The 19102-nt window shown below is 37.0% G+C and overlaps 2 protein-coding genes across 2 annotated transcripts in view; both read left to right on the forward strand.

The window, feature by feature from the left end:
* The window catches only part of LOC146332578 (protein kinase C-binding protein NELL1-like), a 381691-nt gene that overhangs the window by 305683 nt on the left and 56906 nt on the right, over nucleotides 1–19102 (forward strand). The gene's annotated exons all lie outside the window — the stretch shown is intronic.
* On the forward strand, nucleotides 3538–6100 carry LOC146332579 (4-galactosyl-N-acetylglucosaminide 3-alpha-L-fucosyltransferase 9-like). Its single transcript, XM_084732125.1, has one exon. It carries the CDS (start codon nucleotides 4804–4806, stop codon nucleotides 5890–5892), a length of 1089 nt encoding a protein of 362 aa, XP_084588251.1. The 5' UTR covers nucleotides 3538–4803; the 3' UTR covers nucleotides 5893–6100.

Below are 19102 nucleotides of genomic sequence, written 5' to 3' on the forward strand. Positions count from 1 at the left end.
AACTCACCAGACTCATTTTGCATGACCGTCATCTTCATTCAGACTTTACAGAAACTAAATAAAACTCACCAACGTCTTGGTTCGTATTTCCGCCAGTCACCAGGTCTGGTTCGGTCCAAATAAATCCTTAAATCATTGCGTAAAGCTCGCAGCGCAGGAGATGCTGCAAAGCGGCTGCAGGAGACGCTTCGCAGGTCCGCTGATTTCATACCTGAACTGCGGGAGGACGCACGCTTTTAATTTCTTTTAATTTTAATTTTTTAATTGACTGACTGAACGTATTGATATTTTCACATCACAAATCACGAAGAAGGGCATTAAAACGTGAGTCCACCTGGTGAAATATATCCATGTAGGTCATACAGGAACTTATGTGGCGCGCTGCACTGAAAAAAAAAAAAAATTGCAAGTATTGTGAGTACATGGTTGTACTTACAGTTTGAATAATGACAAATGTTCTTTTTTCACTTATTTGTTTTTCTCCAAGAAAATTTGTGATCTGAGCCCAGCACCATCACTTTAGACTACAGTTCAGAAATCTGAGTAACTCTGAGTTTATATTGAAATATTAAAAACTTTCTTTGAGAACTCTATAATACAAACTCAAAGCCAGGTGAATATCAGATTTTAAAACATGATTTGCATGCTAATACATTTTTCTCTCAATTTATTTTTACTTGAGGTTTTTACTTCAAAAGAGAAGCATGTTTACAGACTACCAGGATTACTGCACAAATTCGCAGGAAAGATTTGACTGTTGAAGCCGGGCCAAATAAAATGGGCAAAAATCATATTAAAATAATTTGCACAAAAATTATACATAATCAGACTGTAAAAGTGATAGGCCTTAAAGCAACAGTTCACCCAACCATGTTCTTCAAGCACTGAAAAATACAAAACAGTGTATTTTACAATCAAAGTATTGAGGTAATATATTATCATCAGACATCACAGGGCTGTACAGAGAATTGAGAGTAATGAAATGTAGAAATCCTGCTGGTAAAAAAGTGAAGTGATTCGACACATGTGGGCAGAGAGAGGAGAGGTGGAGCTGGATGAACACCTTTCTGTGCGCAGTAACTTGACACATCGCTCACTGATAACTCAGCACCAGAGAGAGGGGGAGAGAGAGACAACTACATATTTTATTATACTCTTTGGAAAAGTAAAAGGATCATGTTTTAATTCCTCTTCAGAAAAAAAGAACAAGTAAGTAATGCTGGATTTCCAATAGAATTATTACAAAGTACTTATTTTTGTAAGTCTGCTGTGTTAAATTGTTTTCTGATGTACAGCTGCTGTTCTGCGTGTGAATAGTTCCATCTCTTGTATTTTAAAGGTGGTTTTAGATAGTATTTAGCTTTTCATTCGCATATTTCCCAGGTGCAGTTTGCAGTGATGACTGTCAGTGTGGTTGTTTAAAAAAAAAATGGAAAGAGACAAAAGCACAGTTCTGTTTTCCTGAGTCGACAAATGTACATAGCTGATCAACTGCAATGAAAATAATAATAATAATGATGATGATGATGTAAAGCAGTAATATTAGCCCACAGTATTTGGTCATTCAGATGTGTGTTTTCTTTTATTTTATCGAACTCCTGCCACAGTTGCTCTACTGAATACCAGAGACATCCAGGCCTTATCCTCTGTGGAAAGGTGAGAGCTGTATGTTTTACTACTTCCTCAGAATAAGACGGTTGACTGTAATTTTAGAATTTGCTGTTTATCCTGATTTTTTGTTGCACTAGAACTGCTAGCATATCTGCCCTAGAGCCCAGGCGGGGCCATTTTCCCCTGACGAGCAACAGCGTCTGCGATTGCAACATGGGTCATTTATAAAACCTGTTACTTTTTAATAAAATAATATTTTATAATATATATATTTTAATAATATTTAAAATAATAAATAGAATTCATCATTTACAATTACGCTTTATTTAGCTGCAGATAGTGGAAGTAAAAACTAAATGGAAATTAGAAGGAAAAGACGCACCTGTCTCCCTCTCTGTGTCACACACACACACACACACCCCTCACAGTTGGCACATCACATTCATCAGAGAGAGAGAGAGAGAGAGAGAGAGAGAGAGAGAGAGAGAGAGAGAGAGAGAGAGAGCGAGAGAGAGAGCTCCTTGCCAGTGAAACATACCTCTGTATGTATGGAGGACCATTTCTGCCAATATTATGGGGGGAAGAAAAAAAAAAGATCTGTGAGTCATTGCAATGTTACTCTTTCTCAACATAAAAACTTATTATCTCAAAATAATGAAAGCATTTTCAAAAATTAATAACTTATTAATATAAGTCACTATTTTGAGATACTAACTCAGTATTTTGACAAATGAAATCATCACTTTGAGATGGTTAGGTATTATTTTGAGAAAGATTAACATTATAACAAATTACAGGAAGTACTAATTCATTATATTGAGATAATAAATCATTTTTTAAGATACTAACTCAATATTTCTTTTTAAGACACTAAATTGCTATTATGGAACATTTACATATTTAGACATACTAAATCATTATTTTGAGATAAGTCAGTATTTATCACATATATATTTAAATTGATTGTTCCATCTTTCAAATTGTTAAATATTACTCATTTCAGAATAATATATAATTGGACTATATTTATAAATGCATGAATGTGTGGGTTGTTTATGATACACCATGAGTTATTTGTTGCTTATATTTTGGATTTTTAATCTCAATCTACAAAGTAGAGTAGAAGTATAAAGTAGCAGAAACTGAAGACAGTCAAGTACCTTGTTGTTTTTCAGTACAGTGCTTACTTTACACCGCTGCTGAAAACTAATGAGTTAAAAAGAGAGATGAGATAAGACAACAGCTCAAAGTCTGGGCCCTTTGGTTCTGTGGCTTTGTTAAATGAAAAAAATAGATGCCTCTAAATAGTTTTTTGTCACTACGTGTGAATGTGTTAAGCAAAATAAAGAAGGACATCATATTGGTTTTCATCTGGGGCCTCCAAATCACTAAAACTGCCCCTGATGAAATATAAATATTAATAAGACTCTAGTACATATTCAAAGCAGCACTGAGTACATAGAGCAAGTGCAAAATAAAAGAATTAAGTTCATATATAAGGAAGTTAAATGTGGATAAACAAAACATTCCGCACTCAACTTTTTGGCCGGTTTGAGTACAACATCCGGGCACCTGCAGTGAACTTTGTTTTGCCGTAAATGTTAATGTGAACACACTTATGCACTCAAACCTGGAAGTGTCAGTATAGAAGTACGCGGATTGAGACACAGCACCAGTAGCTGACTGAGATAACTAGCTAATGGCAGCGATAGCACAGTTAGCAGCAGTGTGTCAGTGACTACAGTGTTACGAGAGAAAAGGTCTGTGTGGCAACAATCCCCGGGCCCCAACAGCAAGGCACACCTCCTCAATGGAATTGGAAGTGTTTTTTTTTTCTTTTTTTTCCCTGTAACTAACAAATAAATGAAAATGTGGTCGACTAAGACTTACCAATTAACGGTTTAGTCAACTATTAAGGGGCAGCACTAAAAGAATGTTGATAAAAAAACAATTAAACCAGATAAAAGCACAATTTATGTGGAAGCACATATAAGAATACTAACATAATGAAATTAAAATAAATATATTTGCGATGCAAAGTAAATAAGTTTAAAATAAAATAATAAAGTAGTAACAGAAAGAGGATCTATGAAAATGATGGAAAAATAAAACATTGTTAAGTGTACACCATCTTGTAGAAATGAGTTTTAAAGAGTACTTAAGCAAGTGAGACAGAATGTTAGCTCCATGAGCTGGTTGAAAGTGCTGACTTTAATGCTGACTGACTCTCCACATGACAATCTACAAAGACAGTGTAATGAGAATGAAAAGGAAAAATGTGCAGTTTTCTTCATTTTGAAGCTTAGCTTACATACTTTGACAAGCATTATATTTATGCTTTATTATTTGTATTTGTGAACTGTTTTTCAGTTTTAACATTACCAGTACTCAAACGTTAAGTCCAAAATGGTTATAACTAACTGGTAAACATAACACAGTGTTACTGAAGTTAAATGAAATTATTTTAAATTAAAGGGACAGTTCCCCCCAAAATCAAAAATATATATTTCCCTTTGTGCCGGTAGTGCTTTTTTATCAATTTAGATTGTTTTGGTCTGATGTCTTCCTTACCTTTAATAATATGTTGTGAGCAGTTTCATGTAGCACCTACTTTCATTCTAGTAGGGGGAAAAAAAGGAGTTCCAGCAAATTGTACCATAGACAGAAAGTAGTTCCTACTTAAAACTGCTCACAACAAGGCCCCTGGAATATCTTGGCTTACTGGCTGATGACTTCTGGAAAGATATATTGCTGCTTAGTTTTTCAAAAGCATTTGTTTAGCACTTGAGAACTAAGCTGAGCGCCATCTACTTTATTATATTATATTGGAGAGAGGTCAGACATCTCTATGGCTGATAAAAATGTGTGTTTTTGATTTTGGGGTGAAATAGAGTCGATATTCTTAGAAACGTGACTTTTTTCTTTGTCACTTTTCTGAGAAATCATGTTTTATCCATAATTTTGGCGTGGCCAATAGGTCTTAATACTACAGTACCCATGAGCCTCAGCTGCCGCTGCCATGGAGAAGAAGGGGCACTTGCAAATTCAATACATTTCATCATTGTAATTGTAAACAAAATGCAGCACCATGACTGCTGAATTCATCCAAAATTGACCAAGAAATGAACAAAAAACTGATTTACACTGTAGATTATGAAGTGATCACATCAGTTTCTTTTTCTGCTTCCACAGATGATTCCTCCAGCTACCAAGAAAGCACTTTGGTTTGCGCAGATATGTGCTTTTGGTGTTGTCCTGTCTATTCTTCTATTCTTCTTCTTTATGAACTTTGACTCTCCATCTCCAACTTGCACATCTACAGTTGTTGATGAGGAAGAAATTGAGGATTCACAAGAAAAGCCCATAGTCCTGATATGGTTCTGGCCTTTTGATGCAAAGTTTCCTCTAGACTCTTGCTATACACAATTCAAAATTAATGGCTGTATTCTGACAGATGACAGATCCCTCTACAGCAAAGCACATGGAGTCATCATCTTCCACAAACACATAGAGCGGTCGTTTGCAAACCTGCCGCAGGAGCCCCGTCCACCTTTTCAGAAGTGGATTTGGTTCAATTTGGAATCCCCGAGGAACACGTGGGTGACACCAGGTCTGGAAAACATGTTCAACTTAACACTGAACTACAGAAGAGATGCTGACATCACAGCAAGGTATGACCTCACCTTGAGGGAAACGGAAATGAAAGGTGACATTGTTCTGCCTAAGAAAGACAAACTGGTGTGCTGGATTGTCAGTAACAACGCCCACACAACTGGAACAGCTACAAGAGAAAATTATTATCGTGAACTGTCCAAACACATGAAGGTCGACGTCTTTGGTTCAGCTTTTACAGGGAAGCGGTTAGAATATGAAGAATATTACCCAACCATCGCTAGCTGCAAGTTCTACCTCTCTTTTGAGAACTCGATCTACCTAGACTACACCACAGAGAAGGTTAACGGGCCCCTTTCAGTAGGGACGGTCCCTGTGGTTTTGGGTCCACCGAGAGAAAACTACGAGCAGTACATTCCCTCTGACGCCTTCATTCACATAAGCGATTTCCCTGATGCAAAGGCACTGGCGGACTTTCTGCTCTACTTGGACTCAAACGATGAGGCATACATGCGTTACTTTGAGTGGAGGAGGTACTACATAGCCACTCCTCATCTGCTGACACTCAACAACGAATTTATTCTGCCCATCTGCATCGCCTGCGACCACATGTCAAGAGACAGGGATTTCCATGTAGTTCATGACCTTTATAAGTGGTACTATGTGTAAAGAAATGAAAGCCTCAGTGAGAACATCATGATTGTGGCCCATGCGTGTATGTGAGATAACTTTTAACACAGAATATAAGTATATGAGCAGCCCGTTCTCATCCCAACTTGTTAGATACAGATGTTTTGTCAAAACCCCCTCGGCAACTCTGAGACACTGCATGAGATGCAGCAGGCTTTCAACACAGAATAAAGGCTTTTTTACACCACATGCAGCACGGCAGTGATATGTATGCAATACGTCTGGTGCAGCACATCAAACTGCATGTTATTTTACACCAACTTTGTTCAGAACTTACTGGACCAACTCTGTTCGTGTGCTCACCAAGCAGCGTACAAGAAGTAAAGCCAGTTCTATGGGTCGAAGAGCTCTTTTTGTTTCTCTTTTTGTTGTTTTGTTGTTTTTGTTGTAGGGCGCACTCTGCTAGCATTTGCAGATGGTTGATAAGCAATGCAAATGGCAATTCCAAAGTCTTGGCAGAAAAAATGTGAATAATAATAATTATATATTTTAAAATTCAGCCAGTACCTCCACAAAATAACACAGGAAATGTACATATTTGTGTTTATTTTCAACCAGGAAAAATAGATAACATGCAGGACATCATTTTAAAGCAATTTTTTTATGTGTTTAAATACTATGTTGTGTGCTGCAGCAAGTTTGCAGCATGCAGCAAAAATAGAACTCTATTCTATATTTGCTGCATGCTGTCTAAAATGGCAGTAAAAAAAAGGTATAAGTCTGAGCCTGGAGGAGGTGGGGTGGTTGGATGGCTCAAACAAGCACAGGTCTTTTTCCCAGGAGACCAGGGTTAATGTCCCACATGAAAACCAAAACTTTATTAATAGTTGTAAAGTGCACAATGTTAATGTGCATCACATTACGTGCATCATGTGACTTTCGTGTTGTGAGTCGCTTCAGTGAGTAATGTATCGTAGTCATTAGCACCGCAAACTGCAAACACACCCAAGTAATTTTTGTGCCTAAACCTGCCCAAACTAGGAACGTATCACAATGTTGAGCGATGTGTTAAAAGTTTTCTGGCAGTGTCTCCTACAGTCGCTCAAGCTGTGGAAGGCAGTAAGGCTACCAGCATGTCATGACTCTAAACAAGTAATAAATGCACCTCTGTAATCATAGATTCAAAGTAGCTCATTGACTGTCAAATAATGCCACATAGCCATATGATCCCCTCCACCCATCCCTATGTGGAAACTTTCAAAAACTAGGCTATAGGTAGACATTATGAAGAAGAAAAGAAGGACACAAGAGTTAAAACAGTTTAAAAGGAAGAAAAAGTAAGATTTAAGATATGATTTATCAAGATACGCTAAAATATTTAAAAGAGTTGGTATATAAATCAAATAAATAAATAAAGTAGAATAAAATAAAATAAAAATTCACCAATTTTTGTGGAGAACTGGGGAATAACTAGACAGCCTGGTCCGGATGACCTGAGGGGTCTTGCTGGTTCAGAATTCACAATCATGTCCAGGAGAAATCAGGATGCCAGACCATGAAGGGCCTTAAAATCAAGCAATAAAATATTAGAGTCGATTCTAAAATTTACTTGGAGTCAGCGTAATGATTTCAGCACAGGTAATTTCCTTTTTTTTAGCAGCTGCCTTCTGGAGCGGTTGCAGTCAATCAAAGTGCTTTTCGGATGTTCCCGTGAGCAGCATGTCACAGTTGTCTAGCTGACTGGAAATAAAAGCATGAAAGAGCTTTTCACTGCCATCCTGGGATGAAAAGCTCAAGACTTTGGAAATATTTCTTAAATGATAAAATCTGGTTTTAAGCGTACTGTTTATATGGTCCTGGATGAGTGAGGTGATGCAAGGGTTAACTTGTGCTTCAGTATCAGGGAGGGGCACTGAAAAATCGTTAGTATGTGACAACTGACAATTTGTGATGATGACACATTGATGATTCAAGAAGTTGAGATGGGGAAATATGCTCTCGAGAGGTGGTGCTCAGTGTTTGTCTTTTGTTCATGCATGCTTTATTTATCCCTTTAATCTGACATGTCTTAGTATAGAAAAACATAAGCTCATTGAAAGGTGCTGTTCAAATTAGCTTGCCTTGCCTTATCGCATTCATTGATGTCCATAGTGGAATTTTGTAATAATTTCCTGTACAGCATGTAAAGTACTTGCTGAGTTACACACAAATCCATTGAAAAGAATGAAGTTACTGCGCCAGTTTTTCTTAACATACTATTTTTAGTTGTTAGTCACAAGGGGTTACTGTTTTATTGATTTTCCACAATAGAAATTTCAGATCTTCAGATCATTTTTTTTTAAACAGAGTCTGGACTCTTACAATACAAATTCTAGAAGAAAAAAGATAATGTGTTGCTTTTTCTTCATCTAGTATTGACATGGTGTAGACTTTAGATATTTAATATAGTATTTCTCAGGGATTTACAATATGAATAAAATGTTTTCAATCCTAGCTTTTCACCCCAACTCAATATCTCTGACACTTTGTCTCCCTGTCCCTTTCTCACACACAAACACACACATGTATGCAGGTGTATGTGTGCGCACGTGTGTGTGAGTGTGTTTGTTAGTGGCTGAGACACTCCAACAGAGGTCATTAGTTGATCACAGTGGAGTCATGATCATAATTTTCCATTTATTTCCCTTGGAGCTATGGACATAGAGTCATGCCCATGAGTTCCCATTCATTTCTATGAGGTTTTTTGGGTGGAGAGATACATGGAAACCAACGGTCATGGAGCTATATTTCTCATCATTACGGGAAAATCTTATTCCTGATTAATTTTTATTTGAGTCTATCTGATCATAGCATTTTTGAATAACAAAGAGACAAATATTTCCACTAGTGTTTTTGTGAAAAGTGCAGTGTTGATGAGAGATTATCTTTGGAGCTGAAGAAGGGGAACAGTGATGTAAATATATTTGGGTTAAAACATGATTTGTTTCATTGGAATATATATACTGAGTTTCTGTGCCACTGCTCTGACATGTGTTGCCCTCATAAATTAATAAATGTATTATTATGGCTTCTAATATTGATGTCTCTTATAAGTCTTTTATGAATCTTATAGAGGCACGGTGACTTTTATAATTTTATACTTGGGTTTCTATGTGGATGTAGTCGTTTTGCTTTGTTTATGAGGTCAGATGTTATTTAATGCTCAAGTATGGGTGTGTCAAGGATGTGGGGAATTTTTCAGTCACTTCATATGTAAAGTCAGTCTTTTTGAGAGTGATTTTGAATGTTTGAGTGCGGATTTTCAAAATGCATCACCGCCAAATTAACAGTCTTTGTGAAAATGAACTGTTTCAGAGTCAGATCTAAAAGCCCTGTTAAACAGTGATACACAGTTTTGAAGTGGGTGGATGTGCTTCTGTAAAGAGGTGCTTTCACACACATTTACTGAGCAGACTATGAAGACAATTCATCTTCATTTAAGTTAGGCTGTTTACTAGTGGGAATCTCTGATAAACACGAGCTAGGATAAATAGCAACACAAAATGATGATTTGATAATTTGATTAGGTGAGTATTATTTTAAAACTACTTCTAAAACTTTGGGGGAAGTGTATTTTTTTACTGATGGTTATGTGATGTAATATCGAACAAAATAACACAGTGTCTCTGTTGTTTTTCACAGTGGTGCTGTAGGTAGTATTTTTGGCAACATACAGTACATGAGAAAAATCTGTTGAATTTATGCATCAGAAAGTCGCAGCCCGGTCAGTCGTCCCAGAAGAAAATCACAGTTCTCAAAATTCTGATCAATATATCCAGTTCTGGTTATTGAGAACAACTTAAAGTATCTGCGACACAAATGTCAGGAAATTTTTTCCAGCAGTTTAATACACTGGGGCTGATTTTAAGAGGACAGGTGCTCCTAGGCGCGACATTGAAATAATGAACAGCTACACCAGGGTGCTATGAGGTCTAAGGGGTTTCGATAATCGAACAACAATCTCACTTATTTGTGAGCCTGTTTTTGGGCTTATATTTCAAAGCAACAAAACAAGACATCTGAGGATGTCATCTCTGACTCTGACTCTGAAACACTGATCATCATTTTTCACCATTTTCTGACATTTTATGGACCGAACGGCTTATCGATTAATAGAGAAAATGATCAGCACATTAATCAATAATGAAAATAGTCATGACGGGAAAGACAAAAATAGTCTGTTTTTCAACTGACAAGATTGTGACAGGATTAATTAATAGATTAATCATTTTGAGTATTTGTTTAAGAAAATAAAAGTCCAAACCTTGAAAACACTATGTTAAAATTCAAGCGTTGTCAAGGATTTCCAGCACCTGTAATACACCACTCTGGACCAGCAAGTGACATCTTTTCTACACAATCTTCCTCATAAAATCAAATTCATATCATGGCTCGATGTGATGCATATCCCTCCTCCGGATCCCAGCAGCATGGGTCATCTGTATTTCAACCATTACATCTCGCCTCTCAGCGGTAAACTTCATCTTATCAGTGAAACAGCAGAGGTTGGAGAAAACAGTGGTGTTAGCTCACCTACTTGTGTGTGTGTGTGTGTGTGTGTGTGTGTGTGTGTGTGTGTGTGTGTGTGTGTGTGTGTGTGTGTGTGTGTGTGTGTGTGTGTAATGGATTCAGATAGAGGCAGTCGCACGTCCCGCACCGCCCTTGGTTATGAAAGCTCCTCACATCCAGTTGCCAAGGGCGTCCCTGCTCCTCCCATCCTCGCTGCTCAGATAGGTTCATGCCCCCACGACTCTTCCACAGATGAAAATAGATAAAATCATCCAGACGTGGCGTGAACAGCCAGTTAATGTTTGCCACACACTGATTCAGTTGAAGAAGAGGCAGTGAGATGAATATGTTTTGGGGTTTTTTTTCTTGGTTGTTATTCAGCAATTGATTTTTGTTTTTTTGTTTTTTTTTTTGTATATAAAAAAAAGTACCCAACAAAACTTCCTGGGTTCTGGCTTGCAGTTGTTATGTTCTTATTTATTCCCAGGCTCCTGCCAGGTTTTCTTTAGAAACTTTTATTCACCAAACTCTTTTCATATGCATACTTCAACCTCATTTGTACTTAAAGTGGGCAAGTTTTCAAACAAAAAAACGCGTACACACACCCACTCGTAGCACCCGCATCAGGAACGCATTTTTTATTCTGTAAGTGTTGGATTTTTTTGTCAACTCAAAGAATCTGAATTCAATCCAGTACATAGTAAGTACATTTATTGACCCCAAACACAATAATATGCAACATCAAATTGGCTTTAATTGTTTTTGGTCACTGGGTGGGAAGCCGACACTGATATGTTGTCCCCTTTTAAGTTGTTACGGCAATCTTTTTAGCTAACAGTTGCTTATTTACACATGCAACAGTTACAGAACAACATTAGCATTCATTCTGAGTTGCTTTTGTGTCCACCTGATGAATAAAAGTCCAATATTCACTCTCCCTCTACAGTGTAGCACCTTCTTTTCTCTCCACCAACTCATGAGGGAAATATCAGGCTCTTTTAGCTGCTAAATGCAAAGAAAACCATCTGAAGGACACTGAAATGCTTTTTAGCGCCGCAGAGTCGTTTTTTGTTGTGGGGACTTTCATGTCTGTGCCTGCCGTATAAATAATGAAGGTCCGTTCTTATCACTGGTTGTGTAATGTGTGCGATTTGTGGTTGGGATTTGCTTCAGTATGCGCTGTTTTGTTTATGTGATGTCTGTTTTCATTTGCTACTATGGAGGCAGTTACGTGTGTGCAGCACTCAAGTCCACGATAAATTTCCCTGTGGGGAGAATAATGTATATCATTTTTCATCATATCAGATACATAGATGATTTGATTTATGTTCGTGTTTGACAACAATCCCATATAATCTAATAACAAAATAGATTGTTTGTCTAAACTAAACACATGAATGTTTTCTGATGTGCACCTCAGTCGCCTGCGGAACATTTTTGGTCAGTTCTGGACAGTCCTGAATTATAAGTAGTCTCGCACCCTGTCCTTTTAGTCCTGAAGATTAACCCTTATATTAACAGATATCAGATCAGTTATATAATTCCTGCTTTTAGTTATTAATTTAAAAAAAATGTAGAAAAAAATATATAATAAATTAAAGCTGCAAGCAGCATTGGACAGGCCTTTGCACCCCTATGCCCGTTGGGGCATGCTGTAGCCGTGATCCTCTTGTAGATGTGTTCAGGCCGGGACTCTGATCAATGTGTGAAGTTTGGTGCATCACAAAGTAGTTTAGGTGGTACACAGCAGTTTTGAAGTCAGTATGATGAATTCTGTAGGAGGAATTCCTTAAAATACAATGTGTGGAAATTAGCAAAATTGACAGTGAAATTCAAAATGGCCGACTTCCTGTTGAGTTTGGGCAATGCACCCAAGAGATTTTTTTGTGCATCTGGGCGTGATACATGTGTGTACCGATTTTCGTGTGTATTGGTGAAACGTGTTTGTTTAGGTTCAAGAAACTACCACGACTTTAAGGTTAGGGGAAGAGGTTTAAAATAAACCAACTTTTGACTGTGGGAAACAAAACAGGATGCAAACCTGCAAACAACAAATATGTGTCTCTGAAGACTCCCAGAATATGAAAAACGTCTGTCTTTTTTGCTTGCTTCACCTTTCAGAAAACGTGCGTCCCAAAACACCAGTTTGCCTCCCCTTATGATGTCACATCTTTGCTTTTGACAGGCATCAGATGTTGGAAAAAACGTCCAATTCAAGCACTTTACAAGCATTTTCAAGATTCATTTCCAAGGTTTTCCAGCATCTTACAGCTTTGGTAAATGGCATATTTATACACATATACATGCTCAGTGCACATATTCATGTTTCAAAATGTGACACCTGTCTGTAAATAGACTTAGCATATTAGAGCTGTAACAATTAATCAATTAATTTGTTATTAATTGAATATTAAAACAATAAACTACTTTTATTATTGAGTAATAGTAGTCAATTTGAGTATTTTTTTAATTTAAAAAAAAGTAAAAATTCTCTGATTTCAGCTTCTAAAATGTGAATATTTTCTGGTTTCTTTACTCTTCCATGATAGCACATTGAATATCTTTGAGTTGTGGACAAAACAATACATTTTAGACTATTGGAGCAAACAACTAATTCATTAATCAACAAAATAATTGACAAATTAATCTAGAATGAAAATAATCATTAGTTGCAGCCCTACATCGTAGGGCTGCAACTAACAACAAACAACAACAAACAACAAACAAACAACAAACAAACAATTACTGGACAAATAACTGAAATTAAAAAAAAGAAACAAAACTTTTCTTTTATGTAAAAAGCAAAACAAATCAGGGTCTCCAACTTATTATATTTCTTTATCTAAAATTAAACTGTTCAGTCAGACTGCTATTTATTGTGAAAGTACAATGCAATTACATTTTCAAGCTGTTTGAGTACTTTCTGCAAAATCCAAGCACTTTTCAAACCTTGAAAACAATCAAATTCAAGTTTTTTCAAGGATTTCTGGCACCCTTAAGAACCCAGTCTATGATGGAGCCAATAGCAAAGCAAACAGTGAAGCTCTGCAGTAATAAATACATGGCAGGCAGACATGTTTTAAATGATATTCAGTGTGGGATTAAGAGTGAAAATCCAGCTCACATGTCTTGTAACTGCTTCCTTCCTTTGCTTGTACGCCTTTTAATCTGTCTCATCAGTTAAAGTACAATAATTTGTCACCTCCAGGTTCAAGTTTGTGACAATCTGAGTACAAAGCCCAACTGATCGTCATCATCATGTGTCCAAGCAGGAGCCCACGATAAAGCACTGGTGAATCTTTCAAGGCAGTCTCTTACTTCTGGATATTTATAAACATGTGACTTTGGATTAGGATTATTAAACATGCTTTTAAGAGATCAGTCTAACTCTTGAGGCAGCGATCCTCTGATTTTAAAGTGGCATTAAGGGGGGGGGGGCTGTCTGATAATGGATAACTGTGTACTTTAACTATGTATTTTGCTGCCTGAAGTGTAATAACTAGAGAAGAAAATACAGTGATTTGAGTGCTTTTAAAGTGAAAGTAAGAATCTCAGAAGGCCGTTTAAACATTGACAGCTGTTTTACATCTTGAAAAAAATCTGGCTGTCAGTTTTCTCGTGTTTTTTTTTTTTTTTTTCTCCAGACTCCCTGTCTAACAAACTAATGGCACCTCAGTGTTGGATCAGTCTCCTGCTGCCATCTGGTTATGGAGGCAACTTTTCAAACTTTCTCTCCGCACGTACACTACTGATATAGCTGCTATGACTTATGGTTACTGTAGTTCACTGGAAGGTTTAGATCACAGCTGGTATTAAGGCACCCAAACTCAATACAAAAATAAAATTCACTTTGGAAAATTAGGGCATTAAACATATCACTAGTGAAAAATATTATCCAAATATTGTTTTTAAGTTTTTGTTCTTGGCTGTGGCAAGCTTCAACATGTGCCTGAGCCCCAAACAGTTAATTTCACCTTTAAGATTCACTCAAACCACCAAAAACACTTCATAGATGTTTCAGAGTTTGTTCAACCTAAACACTACCAACAGTTCTCACTCAGAAAGACACACATTGTCGTTCATAACACACTAATAACAAAGAGCATTGCATACAGTCAACTTTTATCTTTGAAGTTTAAAAGATTTTTCACATAAATCAATTTTTCATTACAGAATGAGAATAACACCTTGTCACTTTTGTTGACAATGCCAAAGTTTATGTAACTAAAATGAATCAGAAATGCAGCAGAATCCTTCTTTTTTTTATATAACTTTGCAGTTATTAGTGATATAAACAGATTCCAAATTCCAGGGCTGCAATAATAGTAATTACAAAATCAGCAAAATGTACAGAGTACAATCACTTAAACTGCACAGTCCTCTTAGTAGTAAGCGTAGACATTCCAGGGAAATTGCAATCAGCTGTGTTTGAAATTATTATAATTTAATTATGCAATAAAAATTCAGGCATGATTGTGTTTAAACGTGGTTACTCTAGAAATGCACAATATTTGCCGTCATTTATTTAAGTGTTTTTAAGTGTTTTGAAACATATGCTTTAAATATAGTGTAGTGTTTTGCAGGTGGTGGAGTATGAATGAGAATGGATTCTGAAAAAAAAAAAAAGTGTAATTGGATGCATTTTGTGTGAGTGCAAAGGAAATGATTGACAGTCTGTTTCACTGAGGCATTCTGACAATGTGACTTCAGTTTTGGCAAATGAATTTTAGCAATTGGAAAAAAAAAAAACTGTAAGAGTAATTAAAATAAATAGAATTAAAGGAGCAATATGTAGACATTTCCCATCCAAAAATTAGTATCGTAGTTCAAATAGCTAGTTGGAACCATAGACTGTATATTAAATAGGTTGTAATCCTGTTTAATATTCAATCTATAGTTGAAGCAAGTTGTTTCCCCCCATACCTTCCTCCCCAGACATGGAAGAGACAGGCAGGCTGCAGGAGCTCTGCAGCTCTGGATGGACACAAGCTCATAAATTGACAATAACCGCCAACAATGAGTCCTCCTGTCAATGTAAAGTCAAGCTTGTTATCCTGAAAAAAATCCTACTCCTCTGAAAATACACTCTGAACAATGAGTTGGCCTCACTGTCTGCCAAACACTTTTTGCTCAATTTAACCGTTACAAACATCTCCGGCTTCCACAAGATTTTTAATGATTTCTTATGACTCATAAAAAGACACTTACTCGTTTGGCCAAAGTTCAGCATTAATATAAACTCTAATCAATGTGAAACAGACATATGAAACAGTCATTACGGCCCAGAATGGAAATTTCAAAGGGGGACAAATAGCTGTGGCGTCTTTGTCAAATGAAGCAAATATTCAACTTAATGTGTTTTCATTGATCTCTGATGACACATTGTAGTCATTTTGTGATTTATTATTGCATATTAATTACAGATTTCTCTTTTAATTGACAAGCATCCCTCTTACCTACAGTTTTTAATGACAGTACCTTCACGTGTGTCCCAGCAACCATTCCTAGAACAGCTAAGAGTGGCCTTTAAAGATCAAGAGGTAATAGTGAAGCACCATACATATATTCCTAAAACGGCTTCATAGTTTCTATTTGGAAACCCATATGGGTCTGAATGCTGGTCCCTCACCCACAGCACTACCGCCTTCCATCCCTGAGCAGTTTGAAATGTGTGGAGGTTCGTTCCAGAGCAAGAAATCTCTGAAAGCACCTGGCGGAATTAATTGTCGTGTCAGCGGTATTGATCAACCACCCTTTCAACCCTCTGCAGATACATTATGCCAGTAAAAATCTTCCTTAATGCGTCTTTAATCCATGCCGACCGCCTGGCCCGAGTCCTTATTGTCTTGTAAGTGCGGTCATTATCTGTGATGTTCAGTAAATGCCCAACAGAGAGTACAGCCAAGGGTGAACTGCCTCTACTCTGATGCATAACAAAGTGAGGCATTTGTATGAGTAAATGGGTTTGCGTTAATTCTTTCTCAGCTCAGTTTCTGGCATGCTCAGCTCTTCCTTGCAGCCTGACAGTGGACCTCTACCTCTGCATTTAAGCCTGCTGCTGTGCATTCATTAGCAGGGAAACCAGGCAGATATAAGGCAAATACACTGCAGAGAGAGAAACAAGGAGGACGTCTCTTTCTTTCTCTGAGATCAGGTTTGTGGGAAAGAGAGATGAAAAAAAAAAAGAAGTCCATTATCTACATAACCCTCTGTTCCTCTGTAAGAACCACTAATGGTGGGTTCAGAAGCGCTCTGTGATGTGTTTTATTGCTGTAACACAGAAATCTTCCCCATTGTGGGACTAATAAAGGAATATATTTCAGTTATCTGTCAACATTCTCTTAAATAGCTTGTGTTTTCTCTTAATGTTCTGTTAAGAGAAAAAGAGACAGAAGTCGACTCCAGCGACTGTTCTTAACCACCCCAAAGCTGCTCTTACCAAATGTTCTGAATGATGAATCAAAGATGGGATGAGCGTGGCCAATTGTTTGTTATTAGCATAGACAATCCCCACTAAACACTGCATTACAGGACAGGTGTTGAGTTGTGTGCAAATACTTCGGCACAAGGCCAAGATTTGGGGACGCCACCAAAAAAGAGCTCTAAGAAGAACTTCAGCAGTGGTGAAATCAACATATTATGATGCTGTAAATCCTGCAGAGGGACGCACAGTAACTGAAGAAAGTCAGTGAAGGATTAAAAATAAGACTTAGATTTAAATAAGTTCAGTTTTAATTTTTTTATTAGTATTATTTTGGTTAAATTATTGGTGGTACGTGAAAGGAAATCAAACCAGCTTTTACCAACTGATCACAGCTTGAGAGAAAAGTTTTTATTTCTTTTTACACATTTATTTTAAATATCTAATTAGCAGAATTATTTATTAAAGACAGAATGAGTAGCATTTGTCTGAGCTGTTTGTAAACGCATCAGAAATTCAAAAACGTCAACTTCCAACATTTTGGGTCGGTAAAGTGTCTTGAGCACGGCAAAATAAGATGTACAGGCAGACGGCAGGGTTTCTGCAGATACAGACACCCTGACATGCTTCTTGGGGGTCATAAGTGATGATTGAAAGGTGATTATTTTTCTTCATTTGCCTGATTACCTTTATGTAAGTTTATGGGCTTCATAGACATCTTCAAATTACTTGTTTTGTCTTCTAACTAACTAAAACTCCTAACCTCATGAATTTAAGATTTAGATAAAAGCAGCAAAGTTGTGAAGCAGAAAATACATGTTTCTAAAGGTTACAGGGGTTATAGGTGTGCTCAAAAATCACAAAAAAACTCCAGTGTTCTGACTCCCTGATGAGGGCTTGATGCTGAAATTTGTTGGAGTTTGTTTGTTTTAAGGTCTAACATGACCGTGCCATGACAATAAACTTATTTTAATTTGCCTTGTAGTCTTTTGTGATGTTTGAGTACACATTTGTGCAAAGAACATCTCAAACAAAAGGTCCAGGAAGGAGTCCAGGAAGCGCTCGTATGCAAACAAGAAATCAATGATTACTAATAAAATGAGGGAAAGAAAATCAAAAACAAACAACAAAAAAAGGAAATTTGATCATAAGTGGCTTCCTGTATGAGGCACTGTGTGTCTGACCACCTAATGAAGTCTAAAATTCCCTCTCCTTTCTGTTCAGTCATCAACTCCCCTTTTTTCTGTGTTACCGTCATATCCATTTTGGGTGAAATCAGTCTTGATGTTGAGAAGGCGGTGCACAATGATGCCAAGTAAAAATAATCAATCATTTCTGTCAAAAGCATTAGAACTAAAGTAACGAGCCTGTTTTGAAAATGCAAGGAGGAGAAGGTACAGGTATTTGAGTTAAAAAGTTGGGAGTTAAAGTAAAAAGTTTTCAGACAAATAAATATTCAAGTAAAGTACCTGAAAAGTCTCCTTAAGTACAGTAATTATTAAGTATTTGCACTTAGAGAATGAGAGAATGAGAAAAAAACATGATTAGGCAGGCGGCCATTATTTCTTGTTAAACAGACAAATACAGACAAGTCACAGTATGTGACACGCCAGCGCCACGCTCTCATCAGTACTGAGTATTTTTTGTTTGTGTAAAAGCAAAATGGAAACTCCCGAAATGCTAAACTCAAAACTTCAAAATGGTAGTTTCAGAATCACTGTAGTTTCTCTTACAGGTTTGGAAGGGGTAGGTGAGATTAGGTGTTTGCAATCTGCAAGTGCACCGCTAGATGCCACCAAATAAACAAAACGATGAACAGAAACAGACGAAAACGCTGAGCTGGATTATAATTCATCATTATGAGTGACCTGACCTCAGTGTGTGTGTTTGATGTAGGCCTGTTAGAGTTACCTCGGCAACTCGTCTGACCATCTGGATGAAAACATATTCCATCTGCTGCACGATCAAAAAGAATTTCACTTTTAACTTAACTTTTTTAATTTTTTCCCAAGTTCTGATCCAGCACCCGGATGCCTACCATCATAGTTTGAATTAGAAAACAGAATAAAGAGTCAGAGTCAACTTTTGATTTCCATGTTGACTTTGACTTGATCTTGAGAAATGGGTTAAAAATATGGGGGGTTTTTTTAACCATGGAGCCAACTGAATATATTTTTTCTTTGAGGATTCTGGGAACACCTCCAATGCAGTAGTTAGCTGTGTTAAACAACTTTCTGGGTATTTAAAACATTTCCAGGTATTTTATCTTTCAGAGGAATG

The sequence above is a fragment of the Lutjanus erythropterus genome, chromosome 1 (assembly GCF_056507025.1).
Source record: "Lutjanus erythropterus isolate fLutEry1 chromosome 1, fLutEry1.hap2, whole genome shotgun sequence".
In the NCBI taxonomy this organism is placed as follows: Eukaryota; Metazoa; Chordata; class Actinopteri; order Lutjaniformes; family Lutjanidae; genus Lutjanus; species Lutjanus erythropterus.

Bases quoted from the DNA above. Each gene is read 5' to 3' on its own strand.
- LOC146332579 (XM_084732125.1), top strand. From the start codon at position 4,804: ATGATTCCTCCAGCTACCAAGAAAGCACTTTGGTTTGCGCAGATATGT.